This window comes from Chelonia mydas, chromosome 25 (genome assembly GCF_015237465.2).
Source record: "Chelonia mydas isolate rCheMyd1 chromosome 25, rCheMyd1.pri.v2, whole genome shotgun sequence".
NCBI lineage: Eukaryota > Metazoa > Chordata > Testudines > Cheloniidae > Chelonia > Chelonia mydas.
The window spans coordinates 15,151,811-15,179,585 of NC_057858.1; the positions used below are offsets into that span (position 1 = coordinate 15,151,811).

Sequence of the window (27,775 nt, forward strand, 5' to 3'; positions counted from 1 at the left end):
GTGTACATATGGAAGAGGAAGATTTGCCTTTCCAGTCTTGCACATTTTTGCTAGCTGATGACTCTTGCAGGGTGGGAAAGCAGAGCAGCTAGATTCAGCTAAAGCATATTTTAAATATTTTGTGAGAACAGGCCCAGTTCCATGTTTAAATGAGTGCTGATGAGATGCTGCTCACCTGCCAGCGAAGCACACTGGATTTGGCAACTGGCTGACATGGCTCACTGGAAATACATTTCAAAATGGAGAGAGTTTTATTTTTGTCCAGGGTAAATACAGAATCCAATTTTCTAGCCCATGTTTAGTGAGCACTTTATCATTTATGCAAGTTTCTGAGGATCCAGGGTGCTGCCAGAGTCAGTTTGTCCATCCTAAATTAATTTCAGATCAAAGGGTGACTCAGGCCTCCAACAGATGACAACCAGTCATAAACAGAGTAAGCTGGGAAGACAATGGCTCAAATATCTAGAGTGGAATGAATAGAGACCAGGCTTTCTGATTTGTCCAGGTGGTCAGTGCTGTCCCTGATGAGAGAAGCCAGAACGAAGTGGACAGAGGGCACAGATAGCATCCCCAAAGAGGTTTGAGAGGAAATGGGTAGGAGGCAGTAAGGGAAGCGTTTTTCCTTAGGTTTGGGGAAAAAGTGGTTGACAAGATCTCACACACCGAAGAAGGCTGGAGTAGTGCAGGTCCTCTGAACAAGGCAGGAGAGGACGGAAGTGACAGGGTCAGTGGTGTGGAGTTCAATAGGCTTGAGGTCACAGAACTGTGCAAGAGGAAGTGGAAGAGTGTGCCCAATTTTGAAAGAAATCAGAGAGTGGAGAAAGGGATTAAACTCTTTGGACAGGGACCATCTTCCTGTTTGTACAGCACCTTGTGCCATGATCCCTGAATGGGGCTTCTAGGCACTACCACACTACAAATAAATAAAGGAACAGAAATGAAAGGGGAGGAGATGGGAAAGAGAGAGCATGCAGTGCTTGAAGAAGACCACGTCAAGTGAGTCACCAAGATTGTTAGTCAGTCCAGGCCATGATTGGGAGGCCTCATGCAGTTCAGCAGAGTAAAGGGAAAGACATCAAATCAGAGAGGTTGGAGGATGGGGTGGGGGATATGGCAGCCACCCAGAGGAGTAGGACAAAAGAGTGAGGCAGGTTGATTGGGTTGTAGAAGATGCCATAGGACAATACCTGGAAATGAAAGAAGCCTGACAGCAGTGATGCTGAGGGGAGCAAAGAGTCTGCAGCTGGAGGCAGAGAACTGGCTTTCAGAAAGCGTGAGGAGACAAAGGAAGTGAGATGGAGGTCAATGGTGCACAAACTGGGGGGGCATGCACAAGAGGTTGGGGGCGCAAAGAAACTGGAATCCCGTGCATCCCACAGGACCCACTGCCATAATAGCAGGAGTGGGATAAAAAGAGTGGGTATTGCAGAGCAGGACAGGAGAGGGATTTAAAAAAAAAAAGTAGTTCTCCCATACCGCAAACAATATGAATGCCCTGGCTAACAGCAGCCACTCTCCAGCCGCCCAGCTCTGAACGCAGCACTGGCACCAGCAGCAGCGTAGAAGTAAGGGATTACTTCGGATTACAAGTGATGTGGGGGAGGGAGGGTGACCAATGGTAAAGGGGGCATGACTGGAAAAGTTTGCGCATCACTGATGTAGATCATGGGTTGCAGTGAACTTGTTACAGGCAGAGCAAAGGAAGGGAAGGAGGTCATGAATGAGAAATATTTGGTGGTGCCAGGTACTGTACTTTAGCTCCTTGGGCTGGTCACTCTTGTGCATCCTTTTACTTGATTAGACCAGTTGTCAATGCCACAGATGCAATCCTGGTCTTGAGCCTGCTAGCTGAGTTGACAGCATCAGCTAGTGCTTCAGCTAATTTCAGGATTTTACTCTAGAATCTACTGGATGAAGCTGGGATGTGAACTGCCATTCAACAAGATCTTCACACCAAGGAACAAACTGACAATGTACTCACAGGCATGGAATTGCAAAATCTGGAAGGAATTGAAGCAGTTGTTACACTGCATGCCATTTACTTCGTGTTACACATCAGGAAGATTGGGTAGTGAACATGCAGGAGTAATAAGAAATTTATTTCCAAAATGTTCTTTCCAAGCTTCAGTATCAGCAGTTCTGAACTAATACTCCCCCTTGAACAGAAGGCTATGAACTTCAGTTCCATCTCAAGGAACAATTTTATTACAACATGAAACTTTTTCTGAATAGATTCATACCAAGACCAGTGTTCAGTACAATACAGGAAGACAGAGTCCTGTTTACTTTTAAGACATTTTCCATAAAAATCCTTTTAATACAACTTCTGAAACAAGAGTTTTATTCTTAAATACTAGTTCAGCCACTGTCCTGTTGATCCCCTTTTACAGCTGGTCAGTGTAAAGGAGGTGTCCATTTTTAGGTTTTTTCAAAACAACAATGCTAACTTCCTGAGTGGTTAATAGAGAAGGCAGAGGAAGCAAGCAGAAAGCCTATCCTAAATAAGAGAGATGCAAAAAAAATAAAAAAAATAAAATAAAAAGGAAACAACAAGTGATTCCGCAGAAACAGGATTACAACAGAGAGTAATTGTTGGCAACATCATTTCAGAAGCAAAAACACTTCATTCTGCATCGTCTTCTAGCAAAGAACCATTTTGTTCACTAAACCCCAAGACCAGAATGTGCTTCTGTGCCTCCACAGGCTGATGATGTGGAATTAATACATGCTCTTGGCCACCAACATGATTGTTTGCTTGTTTTCTGGGTAAACTACTACAAGGATTAACACAGGAGAAGCAGTCAATTTAAAACAGCCACACAAACGTAAAAAAAAAAATTCTGCTTAAATAAGCAATCAAAATAGAAAGCTAGCATCACCAGTTACTCTCAAGTCTGGGGTGGGAAAAGGAATCACTTTACGGTGGGATTGGTGCTACAAAATGGCATAGACATTAGCATTATACAAATAATAATAAAAAAATACCATTCTGACAGCTTTGCACACATGGTTAGATATCATCGCCATACAAACTGTACAGGGAAGGATATAAATAAGTGTTTTGACATAAAAGCCCAATACTTGCACTGTGTCAGTTTCTGCAAACACTGCAGTTAGAAAAAACACACATGCATTATCAAATGTAAACATTTACATCATATAAAACCTTAGAAATGCTGGAAAATGCCAGAGGGACTCTTCATACAAAATCCACCAGCACGAGAGGGAAAGGGAGTTCAGAAATTACAACTAAAGACAACTGAGACAACACAGTGTAGTTTATTACATTTTTAATAAAAAGGTAGAGCTCTAATTAAATGCTCCGTTCACTCAGAAGCCTCTGTGGAATGTCTGTATGTTCTGAAAGCACATCCTGGGGAAGGTTTTAGAAATTAGCTTTATGCAGAATACAGCAGAGAAACCACAAATCACTGAAAATAAACAAAAACTCTTAATATTTGCATGAATATTCTGAAACCTGGCCCAGGGAAGGAGGGAAACAGATGGATAAATTCCAGTTGTGCTTTTCCTAACCAACTCTGTCTCATGTGGAACATCTCAGAAAAGATGATCAAACTGATTAATCTATTTTGGCTCAGAACTATTTAAATCTCTCTCTACAAGGAAAAAAAAGCATTAAACAGAAACAAAAACCCTCTATACAATTATAAAAATCAATCTTGTCTAAAACAAGCAGTCTGAAAACAAGTTCCTCTCTCTCCCCCCATTCTAAATAGTCATAAGTAATTAGTAACCCTTCAGCTAATTTTCATTTGGTTCAGACACACAGGTCCCTGAATGAGCTTTGAGGTCTAACAGATCTATCAAACCCCTAGCTTGCCTACTTATTACATCTTCATTGGCAATCCTATTGCTCACACAAAGCCTGAAAAAACAAATACTTTCAGAGGATAGGAATAGGCAGTACAGTGCTGTAGTTCTCATGCATGAGATACAAGATGGGGTGATCACACAAACTCTTACAAACCTCTACAACTATCTAGGTTTTGCCTATATGTCTAAAAGTACAAATTGACCATCGCATGGACATTTAAGAGTGTGCCCAAGCTCAAACAGTCTTTGGAAGTCAGACCACGAGAATTCTACTTTTTCTTTTCCTTTAAAAAGTTTAATATTGGAAGTTATAAATATTCAAATGTTGAGATGCTGTTAATGTGGCAGGAATGCACAAGTGCCAGCAGAGCATCACTGAGTCCTTGAAAGCTCACATAATCTGCCCAGATGTCATAAAAAGAACCCCACACTAGAAACCCAGCATAACATGCAAAACCCCAACTAGTATTTTCTGTTTGAGGGCTGAGTTCCTGTTCTAGCCCCTGAACAAGGCTGACACAATAGAAACAGCCAGTGATACATTCTATTTGTGTTTTATTAAAGAATATACACTTTCCAAATGAGTTAGGAGAGCTTCAGTTTGGAAAAGCTAGGCTGGCAGGTGGTACTGCCCTACCCTACTCCTAGGAGTTGCCATTGAGAGCACGGTTATATGGGAGAGAGGAAAAGGACATACCTGGGGTAGAGAACACATTAAATAATTACATCATCTTTGTTGGTGACGAGGTTTGAATGAGGGATTGGGAGGAGAGATGTTCAAGTCTTTTTTTTAAGTGGAAAAAATCGGCAAGTTCCTCTAAAGAAATCTCTTAATGTTCCCTCCATTCCTGGTTCTATTCATAGTAAAGATCTTAAGAAGGTGCTTCTTGTCAAGTCAAATTTATAGTCTTTCTTGTCTCCCTTTAACATGGGAGCACAATATGAATGGGACCAGGCTAGCCAAGAGCAGCTGGAAAACAGGAACAGTTAAACAAGGTTAGATATCTGGTGCCAAGAGGTAACCTGCACTTGGCCGCTTATTCAGCATGTAAAGCCAGTGGGCAGGGTTTGTAGGCTCACACTTTACAACAGGGCCTTGAGCTGAACAATGACAGTCCTCACATGCTGCAGATTCAAGGAAAGGTAGAAAGCACCGAGCGACATCAGCCAATCCAGACTTTCCTTGCCCATCACATCTAGTCCTCTGATTTGAACTAGAAGGTGCATGAAGACAGGGAACACAGGACCTAACAATGCGACAAGAGAAGGATAGATATTGCTCATAGGCTAATCCCAGCTTTGTGGTTCTTTAGCTGTTGTCAAACTGCTTCTTAGGTGTCATCTTCTGATTCCAACAGATGGAATCCTGGAGTGTCTTATAAACTGACACACTAAGACATATTCTAGCCCACATATCACATCACATATCTCTGTCACATGATTTAAAGGAGTCTAATCCCTTGGTGCATCCCCCCTTGCCAGCAGCACCTCAAGTGAAAAATCCCTCCATTTCCTCAGCTGCTAAATAGCAATTTTGATCAATCACCAAATGCCAGGAGATCCCCAAGCGCCATCTCTTGCAACTAAGATTAACATGATTAAATCACTCCTGATGAGCCAGCCTGGTGATCCTCATTACCATGACAGGTTTCAGAGTAGCAGCCATGTTAGTCTGTATCTGCAAAAAGAAAAGGAGGACTTGTGGCACCTTAGAGACTAACAAATTTATTTGAGCATAAGCTTTCGTGAGCTACAGCTCACTTCATCGGATCCACTGAATGCATCCGATGAAGAGAGCTGTAGCTCATGAAAGCTCATGCTCAAATAAATTTGTTAGTCTCTAAGGTGCCACAAGTCCTCCTTTTCTCATTACCATGAGGCAGACATGGTAAGATTCTCAGCAGAGTCTCTTGCTCTGTAGGGAGGAAACACAATTAGCACCTAGGAGGGAGCAGCTCACCTCACTCTGCAGAAACCCCTCTGGCTGAGCTAGCAGCGACACTGGAAGGCTCTGAATCTCTTATCACCCAAGAAAGATAACCACAATGTGGAAAGAACTGGAGGGAACTTCTGTAGGTTACTAAAACATTCATTTTCTACTCCAAACACCATGGCTTATATGCAGCATCAATTAACATAAATGGGAACTGGCCACACACAGCAAGGGAGTTCTCACTCTCAAAATCAATCCCATCTTGGCAAATGTGCACAGAGGCCTTGCTGCCCTTTATCAGTACCACTGTGTCCTAGAATTGGCCAAGTCAACATGTCAAAGAAGAAGTAGTGGAAGAGTAATGATTCAGCGCACACACTAAAGAGGAGCTGGTGTTTGAAATGTATACACAACATTCTGGGGGAGAAATGTTCAATGCCAGTGACAGCACAAGGCCAGGATATGGAAACTGTTCAACAAGGTTTTTCTGGGATTTGTAATACTTGATTTATACATTCCTGGTGGGCATCAATCACACGCGTGTCCCCTGCCCAGGAGCATCATAAAACACCAAAGCAAAAATTCTTCCCAAATAAACATATTGGGGAGAGGGAAATTTATGCCTAATTCTGAGATATCTGGCATTGGCAAGAGTAGGGTACTGGACTAGATGGACCATTGGTCTGTTCCAGAACACGAATCCCATCATCATAAAGTTACTGCTTTTACCTTCAATGAAGACCAGCTCTTCTGGGAAGAATAAGACACCTGTATGAAGATAAGGCACCAAGACATACCCTGCTGTGCATATCCCTACCAAAAATGGTATTTTAAAGCTTGGCTCTTAACTGTTTTCTTTGTGCCTTGCCTCTTGAAACTGACAATAACAAAAGGGGCAAAACTAATGGTTCTTAGAAATGATAGAACATATAGTGCATTTCAGAGGTGGGATTATAAACATTTACAAAATAGCGGTAATGCTTCCCCTAGCACAAAAGTCAGTTGAGATGCCCTCAGATGCCTCTTCTTAGCTTATAAAGGTAATAAATTAGTTATAAGGATTCACGTCTAGTCCTTTCTATTTACAACGGTTTAGGTCCTGCTGAGGAAACGCCATCACAACAGAGCAGCTTCCTTAGCTCTACAAAAATATTAACATCTTTCCAGTTAGTACAAAAACCTTTTGTAAGTAAATTCGTCAAATTATTCCCCACCCCTGCCAGGTCTGATGTTAAAAATATTTCAGGTGCATTTACTCTCACAAAACGCAGGTATGTAATTTGAAGAGCACATCTCAGCAGCTGGATGGTGTGCCAGTCTCCAGCGCAGATATGCTTTTTCTGGAAGCTGATCCCTTGTGGAGTTCATGCAGAGTTGAAGATGCCCTGTCACTGTGTTGACTGTTCACCTTTAGCAGTTCCTTTTGCTAAACGTGTGGCTATTACTCATCCTTGACTTTTTTACGAGCTTGATCATGCATCTTTTGTTGATTTGCGCTGGGCGTCTCAGCTTCTGTGCACTCATGCTCCTGCATTCCTGAGCTCCCCCACAACTTCAGCCTTGGAGGCGCTTTGCTCAGCTGGGGTGAGCCCACCATGCCCTTACCACAACATGTCCTATGCGGGGACCCAGAAGCTGGTGAGGGCTCTTGCCCCGCACAGAGCTCTCTCTGCCCCTGGTTCTCTCTACACTGGGAGGAGACACTCTTGTATTCCACTGCTGTAGTTCCATCCATTTGTTCAGTATAAACCCTGGCCATCAACTGGATAGGGTAGGACCCTTGGCATTCCCACTCAGCTGTGTTAGTCTCCTGTTCATCGCTCTCTGACCCTTGAACTGCTATCTGGGGCACCACAGTAGGCATCTGCTCTGGGTTTGGGGGCTCTGAAGAGCTACCAAATGCTGAACTTGGTCTGGTCTCCACCCAGGAAGCTGCATGAGGGGAAAGTCTCCATGGCGCATGCTCCTTGTCCAGCTTGGCCTCTGCTTTCGTGCCATCCTCACTCACAGGCACCAGCTCTGGCTCATCGAAACTCACTTCTTGGACAGCTTCTTGCTTTTTAAAGGAGTCCCTGCGCTCTGACAGGTTCAGCCTCCTCATGACAACAACCTCCTGGTCGCGGTCGTGCCTTTCCCCTGTCCAGTCTCTCATTCGGGGGGTCCCTGGGTAAGCCATAGCACAGAGCTCTCCCGCCTGGATAGGTGTCTCCCGCTCCCTGAGAGACTCCCCCATCCCGTCTCCTGGAGGCATTTCCAGTGTGAGCTTCCGACTGCTGATGGTTTTCTTTTCTGCTAGGTAGGTAGCTATTTTCTCAGCAGACTGGACTCGTTTTAGCAGAGGGGACCTGGGGCCTTCGGCACTCCTGGGCCGAGACACTTGCCTGACAATGGTGGGGGGAGACAGGGTCTTGCCCTGGAAGGAATGAACGTTTTTGGTGTAACTTGGTAGTGGCGATGGGGACCTCTGAGGAGAAGGTGGCTGTGGGACTGAAGAAGGAGTACATGCAAGGGGAGATGGGGGGATGCTGCTGGTGGACTTGCGGCGCCCCACCTTGTAACGCTGACCACTGAGCTTCGGCACTAGCCCATGAAGAGAGCTTGGTCTGATGTGCCCTGCAGGAGAGGTGGGGGTGCTAGAGGATGGGGAGGTGCTCTGTGGGGAGACAGAATCTGCCAGAGAGAGAGAGAGAGAGAGAGAGATCAACTCACCCAAGGTGAATACTATGCTCACATTCCCTACACACCACAGGGCTCAGGCAAGGTCAGCATTTCCAGCATCAGTCTCACATATGGTGGGCCTGAATGAGATGTCCGCCAAATCAAGGCACTTCCTGAATGGTTTGGAACCTGGCTACCTTACTCTGAGCAGCACTGCAAGTTACAGGGGGACCCACAGGTTCCAATCACTGCATACGAACCCAGCTGCAACTGCAGCTGACCTAGTGCTCCCTCTTGTCATTCTACCCTGTGTTTTTATACACTGCGTTTCTCCGTCCTTGCCCCTTACTGTGAATTTGCAGGGAAATGTTCATTTACTCTGGAAGATTATTCCCAAGAGCCACTATGATCCTCAACATGTCAAAATACCTTTCGAAAGGCAAGTTAGCAGTTGGGGTAGACAAGCCCTTTGGCACAAAGCACTGTTGCCATAAACGCATGAGTGACAGAGATACCCATCTGTACAAGTTAACATACGTGTTCTCCTTTGAGTGGAGCAGGCTTAGAGTGTCCACAACCCCCCGAGTGAACCCTGGAGACACAGTCGCATTCCCAGCCTTGATCCTGTTGCAGGAACAGCCTGAAGGCACACGCTATACAGCCACATACACCACCCATGGAATGGACAGAGCACAGGGCAAGCCATCTCACAAGTAGCAGAAGCCGTAGTTGGGTGAGTGATCAGAACTAACCCCTACCTAGTGGGAGATCTGGAGCAGGGCTGCGGCAGGGAGTTGTAGGTCCAGGTGACAGACTGTGTGTGGGAGATCCTGGAAGGCTCTCGCTTGATGACAGGGAGTGATGGAGGCCAGATGAGAAGCTCCGGCTGGTGTGCAGTACAGTCGTTTGCTTGGAGATCTTTTTGAAAAGGCACTTTCTCCTTTGAGATGAAAAAAGCCCGAGGGGCAGGATTTACATGGAAGGGCCCATTAGAAACAAACTTCACAAAACCTCTTTGTATTCCCCTTGGGCATTAAAAAACAAGATTTCTCCCAAGTCTGTCTTCTAGGGAGGTCTACAACTCCAGGCTGAGTTTTCAGCCAAGAACTCAACACTTCAGGATTCTGCATGCTATGAACAATGGGGAAAGGAATTTACTGCATCACCATTTCAGACAAAAGATGCCTTATAAAAATATTCTGTAGCAAGCTGCAAAGAGCCAGATCTGCCAACAAGCACATACAGGAACCTTACCATTAAAAGCTACTGCAGCCATTAACATCCACGGAATTTTTAAAGGAAAAATCTCTATTCTTTGCCCTTGATATCCACAGCCTGTTTCACTGAGCCTTCAACCTGTGTTCCCCAGGGCATGCTATAACATGGCACTACCAAGCATTGTGGCTTCAGGAAGCTGAGTAAATTCTCACCCCTTCTGTTTGTGTGAAGCAAGGGGATGCTGGCCCAAGAGTAAGTACAGAAGGCACTGGTCTCTTTGGCTAACACTAAGTAGCATTCGCTAGTTAGGAGAGCTTCTCCCTGGTGGAGGCAGCATTTAGACGTTTTCCTTCCCTATCTTAGGTGAATAAACTCAAAGCTCCCCAAGATACTTCAGGGCTCACACGCCAGCTTCTCTTCAGAGCTACACAGAGATGCCCAATAACAGAAGTCATCCTGTTCCCAGTCTATTTCTACTCACCGGTCCTGACTGTCCCTTTTCCTGCTTTTCTTACTCCTTCTGGCCATCCTGGTCTTGGAACTGTTTTTCCGAGCAGGACCAATTTTGATGGATGTGTTCTCCAGGGCGGTGGTTCGCAGCGCTACTTTGTTGCCACTCTGTGAAATGCACCAAGCGAGTTGTTGTGACGCATATGGCACGAGCATGTTTACAGCAGATTCTAAGGCCAGAAGGGCCCATCAGAATCATCTTGTCTGACCTCCCGCGGAATAAGTGACCTGGTCCACCAAGCCGACAGCAGGAGTCACTGTCAGAGTTGGGATCAGGACTCAGGTCGTCTTGGCTCCCAGTCCACTGCTCAGACTGCTAGATCATGCCTCACTCATGGCATATGGTAGTAAGGAGGCTGAGCTTCCATTCCAGTGGCGCTCTCACACTGAAGCTTGAGTCTCCAGCTCAGACTATGGAATACACCACGGCCCTGAGGGTCCCCCCGTAATTAACCCTACTGAGGAAGGGTGTAAACCTCATTAAAAATAGATCGTCTGTGGGCCACTGTACGTACATATGCTCGTCTTTTACTGTCGCTGAGTGTGGAGACAGGACTATAAGGGAGCGGACCCCCCCTCTCCTCAGGGCCCAGTCTGTGGAACACAAAGGTCCCAACCACCCCAGGAGAATTGCCTTTTGAAGAGAGACACATTTTGGGCTGCCAGCATCCACAGGGAGAGCGGCATTTCCGCCATGTGGTCTCTAGGGCAAGGGGGTTCTCAAACTTCTTCACAGCGTTTCTAGATAGCACTGTGTTGGATATGCAGCTGTTCTGCAATAATCTATTAATGCTGTATGCTGACCTGGTCACTGGGATATTACTGTATACACATATTGGTCTAGTTTAACTGCAAGGGGGCTGCAAGGAAAAAGAAGCAGGAAGTGAAAAAATGGCTCAAGATAAGCCTCCCCTCAGCCAACACTTGCAGGCTATTATGGTTCCATTGGCTCTGAGGACTCAGGCTCAATATCCTGCTGAGCTTACAGGACTGGTTTTGTCCAGAAGGGTCAAAGCCCAACAACACAGAACAACAAAAAGGACTACAGAAGTTTAAAAGGGACACACTCTGAAGAGAAGGGTAGTTATTCTGGGGAACCAGACTTCAGACACCTTTTGGATGTGTCTGAGGAAGCTAGTCCTGCCTACAGTACTGTTGGGCTGGTAAGCCACAGACATGCATGGATACTGTTTGTTGAATTAAAATCCTCTTTTCTGAAGAAGCTTTGTTCCTATTCTTAAAATGAGCAATAGGTTTAAGAAGGCTGTTTGGTCACACAATCCTGAAGGGAAGAACCAGGGTGTCTGAATTCTACTGGACCTACTGGCTAAGCATGGTCTGTACACAGGATACTACAGCCCGGGCCAAGTCTGAGAATGAGAGAAATGTGAAATTACACCCTGGGATAGGCAAAGTCATGAAGCCCGACACCTGTGGGGAACAGCAAGTGACCAGAGGGGACAGCTAGCCCTGCAGTCATGACAGTCTTCCCACCCCTTCGCAATCATGCAGCCCCACCCACCTCCCCTCCCATTTGGGATCTCATAAAATCCTTAAGCCAATTCCAACCATAGCTTACATGGGAGACTACATTCTGCTGGATTTTCAGCTTCTTTTAATAGAATTTGGCAGTGGGAAGCAAGGAGGAGCAGCCAGGCCCCAGTGACTGGCCAGCTCTGTACATCCCATGTTTGAGAACTCTGGGGAGCAGACACAGCATGTGAGTCAGAGCCACACTATCGTAGGGCAAAGCCAAGCCACAACAGAGAGGGGTTATCGCTGGACTCCTGCTGATTTGTGAATTCCCTCTCTCTCTCAGATAATTAAACAAAAAGTTTGCTGCTCAAAGTCTTGACCAGCAGCTCGCTCCCGGGGGCTCAGGAGGCATGTGCAGAGGGAGCAAAGTGTGAGAAGGAGCTCCACAAAGAGAGAAAAGCACCCGGTAGCACATTTACACCCAGAGCAAGCTGTTTACCTTCAGCAGCAGCTCCACAACATCCATGTGAACTAACCCTAGCACAGACTCTCCATTCACATGTGTGATGAGATCCCCAGCTCTCAGCCCAGCTTCCTGGGCAGGGCTCCCATCTTCCACGCTCTGGAATTGAAGAACCAGGAAACGTTACTTAGGCAGAGCCTCAGGATTATTCACACAGCGTTTAGGCTTCATTGCCAGTTGGCGCCACCTCCCTCTCCTCTTGAGAGAACATTGGTCCCGTTACACCACTGATGCTCAGCATGCAGAGCACCGTGCCTTGCGCAGCACAACACTGCTCCCTTCACGTGCAGAATCCCCAGCCAGTCACTTACCCACACCATGTGATGCACTGTGTACACATCGCTGTCCCCCATATACACACGAATGGCGCGCAGGGTGAAGCCATATTTCTTTCCAGAGCTGTGGATGATGATGGGCGGACGCAGGCTGGTGATGCTGAGGGAGGAATCCCGGCTTGGGGACGAGTCCCGAGAGGATGGGTTGGAAGAGAGAGAGCGTGGGGAGATGGGGCTCATGAGGGCTCCGCTGCCAGAATCATCTACAAACAACAGACAGTGTCCGTTTCCCCTTGGATCCCACGTGCCTGCCAGCACTGCGCAGCGGGGAGTCAGTCCCCTCACACCACAGAGTAATGGGGCTGCCAAACTCTGCCGTTATTAACGGGACTTGGCCTGGCAGACAACCATATGCAGAAACTTCTTTGCCCGAGTGAGGAGCACCTCAGTCCACTCCACAAAGGAGCCTAAAAATCTCACTTCCTTACCACTGTCTGTACAGTTTGTCTCCCTTTGCTACTCTGAAGATTTGCCAGCTTCCCTCTCATCAAAAGCTGGTTCCACTTTCTGGCTCTTGTTCAGTGTTATCACTTACATGGGTCCCACTGCCGAGGGGCACAGAGGAACCCAAGAGGGCATAACTGAGCAGGAACTGCCTGGGAAGCCTTCTTGGTAACGCTCAACTTGTTGAAAGTGTAACACAGACAATAAAAGCTACAAAGGGCTGCCATTGTGGGGCCAAAGTGCAGGAGCACATGGTGGAGATGTTCCAGCCTGAAACATGCATTCGCTATTTACACAGCTAACACTGGGCACCAGATTCACTAGCTGCTTCCCACTGACCTGAGGTGATGATTAGGGACAGGGCTGAGACAGAAGCAGATTTAGGCACTCTGCTTCCTGAAGACACTCTCTGCTTCTCCGGAGCGTTCTTCGGACTCCCCAGCCTGCGGCCCACCCCAGGCTCCAGGGCTCTTGGGGCGGAGTTCTTGGTGCCAGTGCTGTTGCTCCGCAGGCGGACGCGGTTCAGACTGACAATATCAGCTGGACAAAGAGGGAGGAAGGGGGTCAGCAAGCTGGTACTTCTTAGGCGCAATAATGCCACTGCAGTGCCATTCTGCTGCTGGCCAGCTGGGGATGATCCTGAATCATTCACTGGAACAGTATCAAGTCTAAGAGCCACTGCCCTTACTGTCACTTCCCCCTGCTCATAGGTAACCTCCTTCCACAGGAACTGGCAAGGTTTAGACTCTGCTACTAAGCAAATGCCCAGCCAGGGCCATCTTGTTCCCAGTGGTTACTCCCACACATGGCTGTCTCCCCAGAAGCACCATCCCGCATTTGGCTCCCTCTTCCAGCAATTGCTCCCTCCCTAGCCTGTCAGTGCCTATTCAAGGGCACATGTGGGGCATGGGTGTAGCACACTCAGCACCCTCACAGACCACACGCGATGCCGCCGCCGCCATCCCCCCCCCAAAAGGGATAAAGAAAAGACGAGCTAGCACACACAGGGGAAGCTATCACCGGCCCCTTGAGGCACGTGATGAGCCCCCTACCACCAAGTGATGCAAGCTTGAACGCCCAGCCATTCTGCACAGTGCAGGATGTTCAGAGCGTAACACACCTGCTCCGGAGGTCTCCAACTGTGCTCATCAGGGAAATGATGGGGGAGACAGAAGAGCGTAGAGTCTGCATGTCGTGCCAACAGGGCATAAATACAGAGGGTCTTTCGCCTGCCCTGGAACCTTGGGGAGTAACAGGGAACCCTGGAGCTAGAACTACCTGGAGGCTCCCCAATGGCCTGGGCCTCTACCAGCCAATCCAGCGTAAATGCCCTGCACAGTGTATACAGGCTGCTTCCCCAGCAGAAGGCCAGACACAACGCTGTGTCCCACACTTAGCACAGAGCTTTGCCAAATGGCAAAGGTGACACTTACAGTATCCTTAATACCCAGCTCCGCCACCCACAGCCCATGTACCTGATAATGCTGAGGACTTTGCCGCTCCTCCTGCCCCTGCTTCAAGGTCCCCCAGCACAAACATCGGTCTCTCAGCCTTTACAGAGCCTGGGCAGGGGCTCTCCTCTTCGGAGGAGAAAGCAAACTTTGGCATGGTCTCTAGGCTGAAGGTGCTAGTGAGGGTGGCAGGGCTGCAGCTTCGCTCATGCCGGGAGGAGTAGGCCGTTGAGCCGCAGGACGTCCACGATCGGAGCCTATTGATAGGAGAGAGATGGTCTGAGAGAGTGACTGAGGCTGGGGACAGACACAGCACCATCACCATACCATAGGGTCCCCTTGGGCCACTTTTCCAACTTCAGGGCTAACTGGACTGCTAGCAGCCAAGGACCCTGCTATGGGGACTTCACCATCTCATTGGGGTTCCAAACCAGTCTTCTAGGAGAAGGACTCACCCACTGCTGGATCACCTGCCACCCCCTCAGGAAGGGGACTCCCCCACCCTCTGTCAGGCGACTGCTGGGAGCAAATCCCTGTATTTTACCTAGAGCAGAAGCAAAGCCCAGTACAAATGAGTGGCAGTGCCCAGGGCTGGCTGAGCTGCCAAGCTATAACAATGGTGTGAGGGTCCACGCACTCCGCTCATCCCTGCTGCCTTCGGGAGTCCGCTTTCCCCTAGAGCGGGTGTTCTCAAACTGGGGGTCGGGACCCCTCAGGGGGTCGTGAGGTTATTACATGGGGGGTCGCGAGGTGTCAGCCTCCACCCCAAACCCTGCTTTGCCTCCAGCATTTATAATGGTGTTAACTATATTAAAAAGTGTTTTTAATTTATAAGGGGGGGGGGTTTGCACTCAGAGGCTTGCTGTGTGAAAGGGGTCACCAGTACAAACGTTTGAGAACCACTGCCCTAGAGGCACAGGAGGCTCGTGCTCCACGGAGGGAGATCTGGACAGTAAGCACCAGTGGAGGTTCAGCCAGGTCTCTGCAGCATCGTCCCACCCAGCTCACCTGGTCTCTGTGCCCGACAGCCGGCTCTTCTCTTCGTCTCCTGAGCTCCTGTCCCACCGCTCTGTTTTGTCCTCTTTGTCCTCACTCTGACTGTGCTCAGAGGATGAGAAGCTCAAGTTGGAGTGAGCTGCCAGGTACTCAGAGCTGCTATAAACCTGCAGCAAAGAGGCCACGTTAGAAGCCAGCAGAAGGTGGAGTTCAGCCAGGAACTTTACACATTACAGGCCAGCCTCTGCCAGCATGGCTCCACCAAAGTCACTTGAATTACTGAAGCAGAGAATCTGACCACATGTTTACAGGAATCACCCACCCACCAATGAAATGCAGCCACCTCTGAGGTCAAACAGCTACCACATCTCACAGCAACTCCACACAACAATTCAGGACAGAGTGAAGAATAATAAATCCAGGAGCGTTCTAGGGAGCAACCAGCCAAATGGGACCTTGGTGAACACTCCAGGGTTAATTCTCCTACCCTGGGGCATGGTGCCATGGGATCCTTATCCCAGAAAAGTCAAGATCCAGACCTGAGCTGTCATGAAGGGCAGCACCTCTAGCAACATCTCCCTCCTTAGTACCTGGCTGGGGTGCTGGGTCAGTGCTCACTTGGAAGGAAGAGCACCCCCCCGTGAATCACCAGCAGCCTTTCCCGGAGCATTCCCTGCAGAGCTTTCAATGGTGCTCCTGCAGCAGGTGAGCCGACTCCCTGGGCTTTCCCTTGCCTGAGAGCTCAGAAAGCCCCTCTCAGGTCACTAGTAAAACTTGTGCTCTGGCAGAGAGTGACAGCTGGGGGCTTTGGCCCTACCAGAGGGGGAAGGTCTCTCTAAACCCCCAAGCCCACTTGGTTCCACAGGGGCATTTCCAGTACCTTGCTGAAGCGGTGAGAGCATGATGAGAACTGGCCGATTTCCACAGATGATTCCTCATCATTAGTTTCCTCATCCTCGGAGCCCAAATGACGGTACCTTTCAGAGCGAGCTGAAAGCAAGAAGTGATAATGCAGCCAGGGCTGGTCCTCCCATGAGGGTGGGTCAATCCTCCAGGGAGCTACAAACCCAGCAACTTGGCCACACTCACTGTTTACAGAAAATAATAACATCTCTCCTACTGTCTGCCAGAGTCCCTCACCGCAGAAATAAAGGCTGAAGCAGGGATACCATCACTGTCACATGGCGATCAGTTCAGAGGGGCCCTGATGGCCAAATGGCACAGGGGTAGACCTCTTGCTTACCGTGCCAGAGGGCCAAGGTTTAAATCCCAGGGAAGCCCTGGCACAGAAGTGAAAGTTATTTTCTTTTGCTAATGCTAGGAAGTTTTGGAATGGATCTTAAAGCTCATGCTTCAGGGCTTATGCCAGTCTCTAGATAATAGGGATTAGGTTTCTTGCAGCTTCCTGTGAAGTGTCTGGTTCTGACCAACGACAGATAGACTCCTGGAGTAGATGGACCATGGGTCTCATCTGGTCCAGCAAGTCCTATGTTCCTCAGCATGTGAATAGAACATAATTTAAACACACCAAATTTCTAAGTAATTAGGTCACCTGTATCACAGCCTTGCAGGAGTGGGGGAATTAACCATGCATTTTACAACCCCCAAAGTGCTCCCCAGTGAGCCTCAGGTTACCGTGCACTCGGCCTTGCACGCTCATTGAACTCCAGCTTTAACCCCTGATGCACCATTGGTCAGCTATGTGGGTACACAAGAAATCAATGCCTTCAGGCACGCAGGGCAGAGCAACAGGAGCTTTCCTCGAGACACATCACTGAGGGCTGGGGTTTCCCAGCATGGATGCATGGATGTTTCTTTTCCACTTCCCAAAGCAGCTGAGGGGAGCAAAGCAAGGTGCAGCCAGAAAGCCCCTTCACTGCTTGTTAGGAACTATCACCCTGGTGCCAGATTTTAGTTTTATCTGCAGCACCAGTGTCTGTGTGCAAAATCCCACAAGTGAACTCTTCCGGCCACAGCCCTCTGCACTCAGCCTGATCTGCCAGTCCCTCCCGCTGTGCCTGGCAGGTAGTGCATCAAGGAGGTTCTTGAGCCAGGGGCACCATCAGCAAAGGGCTTATACGAGCAAATCGAAGGAGCTGGCGCACCTGGAGGCACTGCCGCCTGAGGAATGACCAGGAGAATTTCACAGCAATGACTTGATCATTCGTTTCTAAAGCAAAGTCACTGTCAGAAATTTGCCCACACCAAAGGTTTCTTTATTCTGGGTAATTCTACCCAGACTCACTGCTGGGACAATGGAATCAAAGAGGAGAAGCAAGAATTGGCCTTACTGTCAAAGTAACTGGTATCATCCTCAGCCTCCAGCTGGGGAATGAATTCAGCCTTCTGCCGCAGCAGCCCATTCCAGTCCAGGTTGTGGAAGAAGGAATGATGCTTCACCTCATGGGCGCCACCTGGTGTCCAGCACAGAATCACGTAGGTTAGAGCAGGCATGACTTCAGGTCCCAGAGCTGTCCCCTCAGCACAGGAAGTGCTCTCACTTTGGAAACAAGTTTATTTTTATCTGACCCCCAGTGCAGATGGCTTGGATAGACTGGAACCAGCCTGGATTTAGGTTCCCAAAGCCAATCCCAACAAAGTTCACAAGACCAGATTCTGGCCTTGGCCTCCCCAGCACGTCTCCAACAACAGGACAGACTCTGCTCTTGGTTACACCAACGAAGAGAAATCCAGATTAATTCTTTGACATTTACAGAGTTATGTGGCAGGATCTGGCCTACTGCCAAAATGATCGTTGGCGCTTTCTCATTAGCAAAGCAGAGAACAACGAGCAATGGCTAGAGCAGGAAGAGGCAGCAGGACACTAAGGCCAGAAAAGGCAGTGGCACGGAACCGTAGCTATGCCCTGGGCTGCATATACCAACAGACGGGTAGCAACTGTGCTAAGCCGGCAAATGCAGGAGGGTGAAGGTGAAATGAAAGGCAAGCAAAAAGCTAGGTGGGAACCAGAAAGAGAACCAGGGCTCTTCAGGACAGAGACGCTAACGTTTCAACATCTGCAGGAGCCAGGAGCAGGAGCCATGGGTTATTAAGCACTGCTGTAGGTTTCCAGCTGCAGGTGGTCACGGGGCATCAGGAGCATGCTTTAATCCCATCAGGTACCTATCCACATAGGGTGCCACCATGCAGTCAGCACTGCCAGATTCTCCAGGGAAGCGGACATCTGGAGTGGAGGGGAATGTTTCTACCCCAATGGCAGAATACGGTTTGTAGAAAAGCTATGCTCAAGGCTGAGATGGGCAGTACCACATGAGAGAGCAAAGCCCACGAGTCAGATGCTAAAGAAGAGCTCTTATAAACATCCTAGGGACACTTCTAATTGCTTAAGGAAGCCAACTCAAAGGCGAGACAGACATCAATTGAACAGACAAATGCAGATCAACCAGGAGCCACTCCAGCCATCTCACCGATGACCATGCCCTGTGCTGCCTGGCGGATGTAAGCTGTAAAAGTAGGGTACAGTAAGCACATACCAGTGCCTAAGCGTTCCAGTGGGCAGTGCCTTAGCAACCTCGTGATCAAATCCTGAGCATCAGCAGGAAGAGCTTCATCGCCTTCAGGCCACATAACGGCATCTGGAAGAAAATGGAAAATCATAAGGTGACCCCTTCCCTTGAGAGCAAAAGGCCGTTTGCATGAGAACAGCCAGGGTCAAAAGCGGATCATGGAGACACCAGCTGGAGACTTGTAACTGTCCACTCCACAAGTGACTTGCATTACCTCCTGGGGCCCCCATAGCTAGTGGTCTGGGACTCCATCCAACAGGCACCCCAAAACTGGCTGGGATTGGAGGAGGCAGGAAGCTGTAGGTTCATGCCCTATTTTTCTCACGATGAGCAGCTCTGACCTCAGGTCTCCTGCCTTTATGGCTTCAGGGAGCATCCCACTTGGGTCAGAATTAGGAGCGAGTTGAAGAAAGGTCATTATGACTTGTGGCCTTAAGGCAAAGTACCTTTGCACAAGAAAAATGCCACAGAGTAACTGCAAAGCATATGCTAGTCACCTAACTCTGGGAAAGCGAAGAGTCTCATGTCCACACTCAGTGACTCTAAAGCTACATCATAGCTATCTCTCTGATTCACTAATCATAAGGTGAGGATGCTGCAAGACCTGGGTGATGCCCAACAACCTAATCAGAAGAGTTATTGTTAAAAGAAATATTAAGCAGCAATCAAAAGAGAAAAGCAAAATGACAGCTGTACAAGGACAGCCCTGCAAGCCACGCTTCCCCCAAAGCCTAGGAAGGAAGCGAAACCCAACTAGACACGGCCCATCTACACTTCGCGAACACTCATGTCTAAATCAGATGATGAAACACCCCTGTGGCCCAACCTTCATTCCAGGGAACAGCATTTTAGTGCAGGCAACAATTAGGCTGTGCATTCTCCTAAGCCAGTTCCTAAACATCTCTCCTTTCTTCACCTTGTCCTGGGTAAGGAATACATTGTCCTTCCTCCTTCACCTGGAGTCAAACGGAGGCAGGAGTAAAAAGGAATCTGTTCATTTAGAGGATCCCAACCTCCCTGGGGCCACTGAATCAGTTCAAAAGACTTAACGCCTGGCCCAGTGCCTGCCACCTGCGAGCCAGCTGCGCACTCTAACCTGCCACAAAGCCAGGGCTGCACCAACACCCAGCCATAGTCATGAGAGAAGCCCACGAACCCCTGCAGGCAAATGTTCATTGGTAAGCGTTTGTACAGCCCTTCGAGGACCATGGATGGAAGAGGCTAGAGAAGGGCAAAATCTCATCATTGTTAATACGCAGATGAGCTGTGCTCTGCGGCCTATAATAGGAAGCGGTGCCCGCATGGTTCAGAGTCTCAGTGTGCCAGAAGCACTAACCCGAATACCTAAACGCCCCAGACCCGGTGCTGATGTAACCCAAGACAAAGAAGGGCTAGGAACTCTCAGACCCAGAAAGCCTCCGGAACGAAGACGAGAGGATGGACTCAGGGTATTGACCATTGCTAGAGACCTACCGCTGATCACCTGCCCAAAGAGCTCTTCTGGGGTGTCTCCGAAGAAGGGGACGCAGCCCACGAGGAACTCATATAGGATGATGCCCATGGCCCACCAGTCGACAGGCTTCCCATAGCCTTGTATTAGGATCACTTCTGGCGCAATGTATTCGGGAGTGCCACACACCTGCATTCAAAGAGGTGTTGGTAATACTGAAACCTCTGCTCTCTCTAGCAGCCCAGGTACTGCTGCAGCATGCCCAGAACTATGCTGGTTCCCTGAGATGGGGAGATACGGATACAGGATTCCCACCCTCTCCCCAGGGACCAAGAGAGATGGTTTGAACCAATGGCCCCACCCACTATGGCATGGGATCTGAGCCTACCAAGATCCTGAACGTACCTGCTTGTCCATGAACTCCCGAGTGTCCTTCTCAATGTGCCCTTCATACAAGTTTGTGGTCATGTTCATCAGCCCAATCTTTGACAGGCCGAAGTCTGTTAGCTTGATGTGGCCCATCGAAGTGATTAACAAACTGCAGGAGAGAAGATGTATGCGTAATCTCACTGGCTCACTCCCTAGCAGAGCCTGGTACAAAGCAGAGAGCAGAAGCAGGGCCCCGCTCTGAGAATTACATTGAAAAGGCTGGCTGCTTTCTGCTCATGCCATGGTCTTGACTTGGGAGCACTCAGCCAGAAGCAACTCCCATCACTCTCAATGGGGAAAGGGGACACAAAGGAAACCCCTCCTCCCTTCCCCACTTTAGAATCTGACAGCCTCTTGTCCATGCTCCTCCAACCCTGAGCCCCCTTTCTGTCCTTACTTGTCAGGCTTCAGGTCCCTGTGCACAATCCCGTAGTTGTGAAGATATTCCAGAGCTAGAACAGTCTCTGCAAAGTACATCCGGGCCATGTCGACTGGCAGAGGACCCATGTTCTTCAGTAGCGTGGCACAGTCCCCACCTACAGAAACATACAAACTCTCCATGGGCCACAGGCAACTGTGCAGCATGCAGGACTGGGCTGAGGGCATCCTGAAGTATTTCAAGCAACCTCTTCTTAACAGGAATGTAGGCCTCCCTACACCAAATCAGACCCCTGAGCTGTCAAGTCCTGGACACTGCCTCAGAGTGGCCGCAACCCAATACTATACCTGGCCAATTGCATATAGCAGAAAAGCGTTTCTTTCTGAACCTGGATGGCCACCCATCGGCCAGCCCCTGCTGCTGCTTCAGGTGGCACTTGGCTCTCCAATTTTGGGGATGTTGCATTGGTACAAGCTGAGAACAGCTGGTCTAAGACTGAGACATATCGGAGGGCACTCCAGCAAGGAGGGTCTGTTGCAGCTCAAAGACATCGGTTACCTGGTGAATGCATGTTTGTTACGTGTTTGGATGCAGATGAACAGGAGAGGCTGGCAGAGGGAACACACCAGAGACATTAACACACACAATCCTTGCTGCACCCCGAGAGGAGGTATTAACCACCTCATTTTACAGAGAGGGAAACTGAGGCAGAGAGAGGGAAACACAAGGAGCACCTGTCTCCAAGTTGTGTGCACAGATCAAGCTCCTCTCTCAACGGGCAGCAGAAGGTTTTTGAGTCTCTGCTTTGCGAAGGAAGGAGGATTTTCCATTCCTGCAGGAACAGGACAGGCACGGGGAGCAGAGGGCAGCGTGACGTGCTCGCACAGGACATCACACAGACATTCAGCACCGAGGGGCCTGATGGCCATGAGAGCTAAAAGCATTCTCAGGCCGCAACCTTCATGTTGGGGATCTTTGTTTTCCTACCCTAAGACGGCAGGTTAAGGTTTAAAAATCTGCTCTAACAACCACAGTGTAAAGTCACCATTTGGCCCTTGGGTGACCAGTTTGGCTCTCACCTTCCACGTATTCCATCACCATGCACAGGTGCCTTTTAGTTTCAAAGGAGCAAAACATGCTGACCACAAAGGGGTTCTCGGCAAAGGTGAGGATGTCCCTCTCCACAAACACCTGCTGGATCTGGTTCCGCAGAATGAGGTTTTGCTTGTTAATTTTTTTTATAGCAAAACGCTGCCTGGTCTCCCTGTGCCTCACCAGATACACGGCCCTAGGAGGGGAGAAAGCGATGAGAGCACTCGCCAAGCTGCAGGCACCGCAGGGTTCATTACTGAGTGCATGGGGCTCCAGCAGCTGCTGTCAAGTTTATCGACCAGAAGAGCTCGACTTGTTGTTTCAAAACACTTGTAAAGCACAGAAAAACCTGCATCTCCCACCACCTAGAGCAGTTCCCAGTGAGAGCGAGCATTCGCTCAGGACTCTGGCATGGGGTTTCTGGAGGTTAGCCTCTAACCTGCCAAGCACTGTGCTCCCCATTTGCAAAGGGTGCATTTGACAAGTAGGTCAATTACAACGGGCATTTCCAAGCAGGCTGCCAGCCGCATCCGTCTTATTGAACGCTGGCCCTATTCACAACCCGAGCAGCGAGGCAGACGCCACTGTCAGATGTGGCCGCTGCTCCTCGCCAGAAGGATTTATGTGCAGTAGCTGTAATGACATGCTCAATGGAGTCGCGTTAAAGTGCCAAGACTGACCTAGTAAGGGGACGCCTGGCCTGCTCTGGGTCTCTCTGCACTCGCCACCATTGTGCCTGCTTTCTAGGGGAGCTGGTCTCGCTCAGGCCAGGCACAACACTAAGATGATGAGTTCACACTTAGATCATTTGCAAAAAGAAGCCAGTGTCTGCAGTCACAAGTGGATTGCTCAGCGCAGCCCCAAGCCTGTAAGCTCCTGAGCGCCCTGCACTGAAGCAGAGGCTCTCTCCAACTTACCCATAGGCCCCATTGCTGATCAGCTTGATGGTCTCAAAGTCACTCTCACAGGGTTTCCTCCGAGAAGTGGCAGCTGAGGCCCGGGTCTGCATGAGACATACACAAAGGGGTGTTTTGATCTTTCTTCACATCCCAGTGCTGTGACTGTAAATACTGCGTATGCTTCCCCCCCACCCCCAATTCACTAGCCCTGGGAAACACTCCTGCCCACCCTTCCCTACCCCTACGGTACCCATCACATGAAAGGACGCTTTCTTGCTACAAGGGGCTAGTCCGACCAGTAAAAGCAAACCTAGACCTACACTCAAAGGAGGCTGCTGTTGCTCAGCATCCTTAGAAGCCACCACATCAGAAATCAACTGCACTTTGCAAACTGTGAACTGTCAAGTCAAAACTGCCTCAAGCACATGCCCGTTCCACATGTCCAGGTGCCAACTGGAGGGTCCATGTACAGGAATAGAAGTGTCCATGAGACATGTACCTTCAAAAATTCACACAGTTTCAGCAAACTTCCATGGATGGACAATTCAAACTCCAAGCTCCCTGGGAATGTAGACAGCCTCCTGGCATTGCCTTATATGGGATGCCAAGAGTTAATTTGCTAAGTGTCAGAGAACCTGGTTGGGAAATGCGAATACTAACTCAGGCTGGATGGTCTTACCTCATGGGAGACGTCATTCTCTGGGGTCATGGTGTTCCCACTATCAAAATGATCCAGCTGAACCATTTCTGCAGAAAAACGGAAAGAGCTAGCCGTCAGGAACTCAACAGACTACACAGACACGCTGCTGCTGTTTCAGAGGGAGGAGGAACCGAAACCCGTCTATCCTGGATTAAAGGAACTCCACTGAGATTTGCACACTGCTCCCTTCCGGAGAAGTTTTTTGTTAGAAAATTGACCACCTTTTCCAGACATAGGCTTGACCCTGCTGCCGCAGCTAGTATCAGACTGGCAGAAGGTGCCGTCTACACGCGAGATGCCTTGCACAAGTTCACTGAGCAACCTGCACTGGGTGCCAACTTCACCAAAAGCTGTAGAGATGCTTTTCCTGGCCTACTCCCACTACATTGTCTGGGTTTGCTGCACACACAATCCCTCTGCAGCCAATATTCTGACTGTTCAACGGGATGTGATGGGCTGCTATATATGTGGGATCAGCAAATTGGTCTGGATAAAGAAGAACAGATACAAAACTTTGCCCACATCGAGCCTCTGCCATCCTCAAGTGCTTGACTAACTTCTGGTCTCTCAACCATTCCTCTGCAAGTCCAAGATCAGTTCTTCCCAGGGCTGGGAGCACCAAAACACCACAAGGAAGCCTGCTGGCAGGCAGCCTGACTCAGAGATATCTGTCAGAATGGAAGCTTCAGGCTCTTTGAGGCCTTCATCACTAACAAAAACTAATGCCGAAAGTAGAAAGTGTCACCATCCATACCGCGCTTTGTGTTCAGATGTTTCTTAGATGTCTGCCTGCCTGGAGCCCACACAACGTCTGTACGTTTTTGTTTTAGCCATTATTGCTGGGAAATTCAGGGTCCTGGCATCAAGGGGTTAAACATTTATATAATTCTATCTACTCTGCACCGTCCTTTCAGTGTTCTTCAAGGATTATGATTCCCCCACAGGCCTTGGCTTCCCATGGATTAAGTGTTCTTGAAAGTAATCTACTGTATTTAATATGTAGCGAGCGATAATGAAGGAAAATTTGGTTCTGGCATAGAGAGACTTGGATACAGTCCTAGAACGCACATCCCACTCCACTGCCACAGTCCAAGCATGGGTGGGTTTGGAAGCTGATGCACATTTATCCCTGCACAGACTGCTTCACCACTGTGCGCTAATCCTTGCAAAGGCAATCACGCCATCTGAACCCTTGCTACCACAGCATCTAGAGAGGTACATTTCCAACAACAATAACTTCAAGGCTAATTCCAATCAGTATCACTCAGAACTTGCTGAAGCAAGAGTTACCTGTTGGTCTGAGATATCTCCTGATTGGCCTCATAAGCATCTCTTCCAATGCAATGTATAAGGAACAGGAGGCAGAGTTAACGATGCTATCAGAACCTTAACACTTGGGCAATTAACATTTGGTGATGCAATGTTTATACACTTACCAAAGAGGAAGATCCATTGGGGAGAAAGCACAAATCCCATCCTGCAGTAGTCACCTGCACTGCAGGACTGGGAGGCGGTTACTGCCTTACGCACCTTCACCAGAGTTGAGGGGAAAGGGCCTCCCAGAGGATACACCAACAGCTACCTAGACCTGACCTGCTGACTGCATAGTCCTGCCGCATCTGCTTTGGTTTCATTTCACAGTGCGGGTCCATCTCTGTCATTCTGCCCAGCAGCGAGGTGTGCTGGAGCGACAAGCTCTCGGTCTGTCTGCGGAGCACTTTCAGCACAGATCTCTCCACACCATGCTGCCATGCCACCCTCCCTTTGCCCTGGAGGTACCACCCTTAGAAGAGCCTGTTCAGTCCTTCTCCGTTGCCTGAGAATGTCAGCAAAGCTGACACTAGCGTTAACTGCAGTGGTGACTTTTGGGATTTGGGCAGCTCCTAGCCTGGGAGTAGCAGAGACCTTCCAACACATGCTAACTCTGACTAACTGGCAGCAGCCATGTGCAAGAGGCTCCTTCTCCTGTTCCTGATCCCCTGCCTGCTCACTCAGCCAGACACAGTCCAAGAGCCGTAAAACATCCCTACCCTCCAGAGGGTCCTTGGCAAGCCCCAGCTGGCTGATGATGTACCGCGGAATATCAGTTTTTATTCCTTGGCCTACTTTAGCATGTCCTTCCACGGCTTCCAGAAGATGATAGAATTCCTCAGGATCAAACTCCTAGCCAAAGGAGAATAAGTGCAGTCAAGAAGTGAGTTCTGCCTTTGTGTCTTTAAATAAAAGCACCTCCCCCACCACAACTCACAGGCATCACAGTACACAGGCATGTACGTATTCTTAAACGGAATTAGAGTAACTATCGTAGATTGCAATGATAGGGTTCCCTTTAGCTCTGGAGTTACGGGATGCTACGTGGGCATCAGAACTCTGCAGGAGAACCATAGCTCCCCTGATCTTGGGTTTGTGTCTGCATTTCCAGTGTAATCCCCCCTGGTTGAAAAATCCAGCCATGTGCCCATGTCCCAGAATTCAGGGGGCAAGCTGGCTGTATGCCTGAGCTGGCGTACCTACTATTCCTTCTGGCTGTAAATGATTCTCGGACTAGCCCTACTGAGAGAGATTTGGAAATACACCACTGAAAACTTTAGGTTTTCAAGGTGGATTAATAACCAAAGGAGAATGTGTATTGGAGATTAAGTGTAACGGATAAAAGCTAGAGATGGACAAGAAAAGGAAAACAGATTAGACATTCCCACCTCACTGTAATTCCCATCCTGTACAGTAATATTCTTTAACACATGGATCTAAAGATCTGATTGTCTTCGTCGTCTCTCTCTGGTCCCTAACCAAGTTCCCTAACGGTGAGTCTGAAGCCCAGTGGCTGGGTTACAGTGAAGCTTGTGTTAGGGTCACTCGGTTACTGCGTACATGACAGAGGAGCTGCACTGCTGTTCAGTTGTTGGGTACACGAACGTAGATCGAGCTGTTCTGCGCGAAGTGACTCTTTCCAATTTACTCCATGAGTAATGAGCACTTCCCTTTCCAAATGAGGCATACCCATGACAGACCTGCACGTGCAGACAGCCTGGCAGGCCACACAGTACTCCTTACCAAGCACTCCAGAAGGCGGGCAGGGCGGGATATTATTAGCAGCAACTTCCTGACCAGCTGGTCAATGAACCTCACTTCCTCACTCTCTGAACGCTCCTGGGCCTGCAGAGAATGAGACGAATGCCGAGGTCACCAAACAGCCATTGTCAGTGGGGGGCCAGGGTTGGGAGGAGGGGGGGACTGTGAGAACACCCAAACACTCACATCGTGGAGCATTTTCTCCAGTTTCTCCTGCAGCTCCATGAAGTAGCGTGAAGTGATGAGAGCTTGTTGGGACTTGGCCAGACAGTCTCGGGCCAGCTCAATGATCTGATGGTGGATGAACCCCAGCACGCCATCAGCAAGGGGCAGCATACTGCTCGACGAGCAGCTGGTGATGGTCCCCTGCAGGCGCTCCTCCATCTGCGCTGTGGCCTGCAGGGCAGAGCAGGAGATGACTACAGTGGGACTGAGACCTTGAGCCTACATCCGGGTGTTAGCCATCAGCACAGCTGACCCAGTGCAAACTCCTACTGCAAGTGTGCTGCCCTGGGGCAAGCCATGACCTACACAAGTGCAGCATGTTTACACTAGGGGCTACATCCTCAGCTGGAGTGAACTTGGAGCTATGGCAGTTTACACCAGCTGATGCTCTGGCCCTGGGGTTTGCACAGGTGCAGCTACCCCACTGGCTAAAAGCCCCAGTGTACACCCAAGCCTGGGTTCATTTAGAGAGAGAGAGAGAGAGACACAGACAGACAGACAGACAGACAGACAGACACATATATTCCTGAACATCCTTCTGAGAAGATTGCAGAGCAGACCCTTGTGGTCCAAACACTCCTAGCTACAGGACAGGCCTTTCAGTATGACAGTGCATCAGAGATG

General features: G+C 49.0%; 1 protein-coding gene across 15 annotated transcripts in view; it reads right to left on the reverse strand.

The window, feature by feature from the left end:
• Positions 1 to 2,182: 2,182 nt before the first annotated feature.
• MAST3 (microtubule associated serine/threonine kinase 3) overlaps positions 2,183 to 27,775 on the reverse strand; it is a 75,253-nt gene continuing 49,660 nt past the window's right edge. For all 15 annotated transcript variants that reach the window (XM_043535673.1, XM_043535669.1, XM_043535671.1 and 12 more), the window contains 20 exons: positions 27,113 to 27,322; positions 26,909 to 27,010; positions 25,885 to 26,017; positions 23,834 to 23,901; positions 23,173 to 23,258; positions 22,243 to 22,451; positions 21,182 to 21,320; positions 20,761 to 20,893; positions 20,379 to 20,544; positions 18,873 to 18,974; positions 17,670 to 17,792; positions 16,259 to 16,368; positions 15,391 to 15,545; positions 14,407 to 14,639; positions 13,271 to 13,471; positions 12,464 to 12,690; positions 12,129 to 12,251; positions 10,125 to 10,261; positions 9,184 to 9,365; positions 2,183 to 8,437 (listed from right to left, as the gene is read on the reverse strand). In XM_043535673.1, the coding sequence (XP_043391608.1) occupies positions 7,209 to 8,437; positions 9,184 to 9,365; positions 10,125 to 10,261; positions 12,129 to 12,251; positions 12,464 to 12,690; positions 13,271 to 13,471; positions 14,407 to 14,639; positions 15,391 to 15,545; positions 16,259 to 16,368; positions 17,670 to 17,792; positions 18,873 to 18,974; positions 20,379 to 20,544; positions 20,761 to 20,893; positions 21,182 to 21,320; positions 22,243 to 22,451; positions 23,173 to 23,258; positions 23,834 to 23,901; positions 25,885 to 26,017; positions 26,909 to 27,010; positions 27,113 to 27,322 (4,068 nt within the window). In that variant the 3' untranslated portion in view covers positions 2,183 to 7,208. The remainder of the gene's footprint in view (positions 8,438 to 9,183; positions 9,366 to 10,124; positions 10,262 to 12,128; positions 12,252 to 12,463; positions 12,691 to 13,270; positions 13,472 to 14,406; positions 14,640 to 15,390; positions 15,546 to 16,258; positions 16,369 to 17,669; positions 17,793 to 18,872; positions 18,975 to 20,378; positions 20,545 to 20,760; positions 20,894 to 21,181; positions 21,321 to 22,242; positions 22,452 to 23,172; positions 23,259 to 23,833; positions 23,902 to 25,884; positions 26,018 to 26,908; positions 27,011 to 27,112; positions 27,323 to 27,775) is intronic.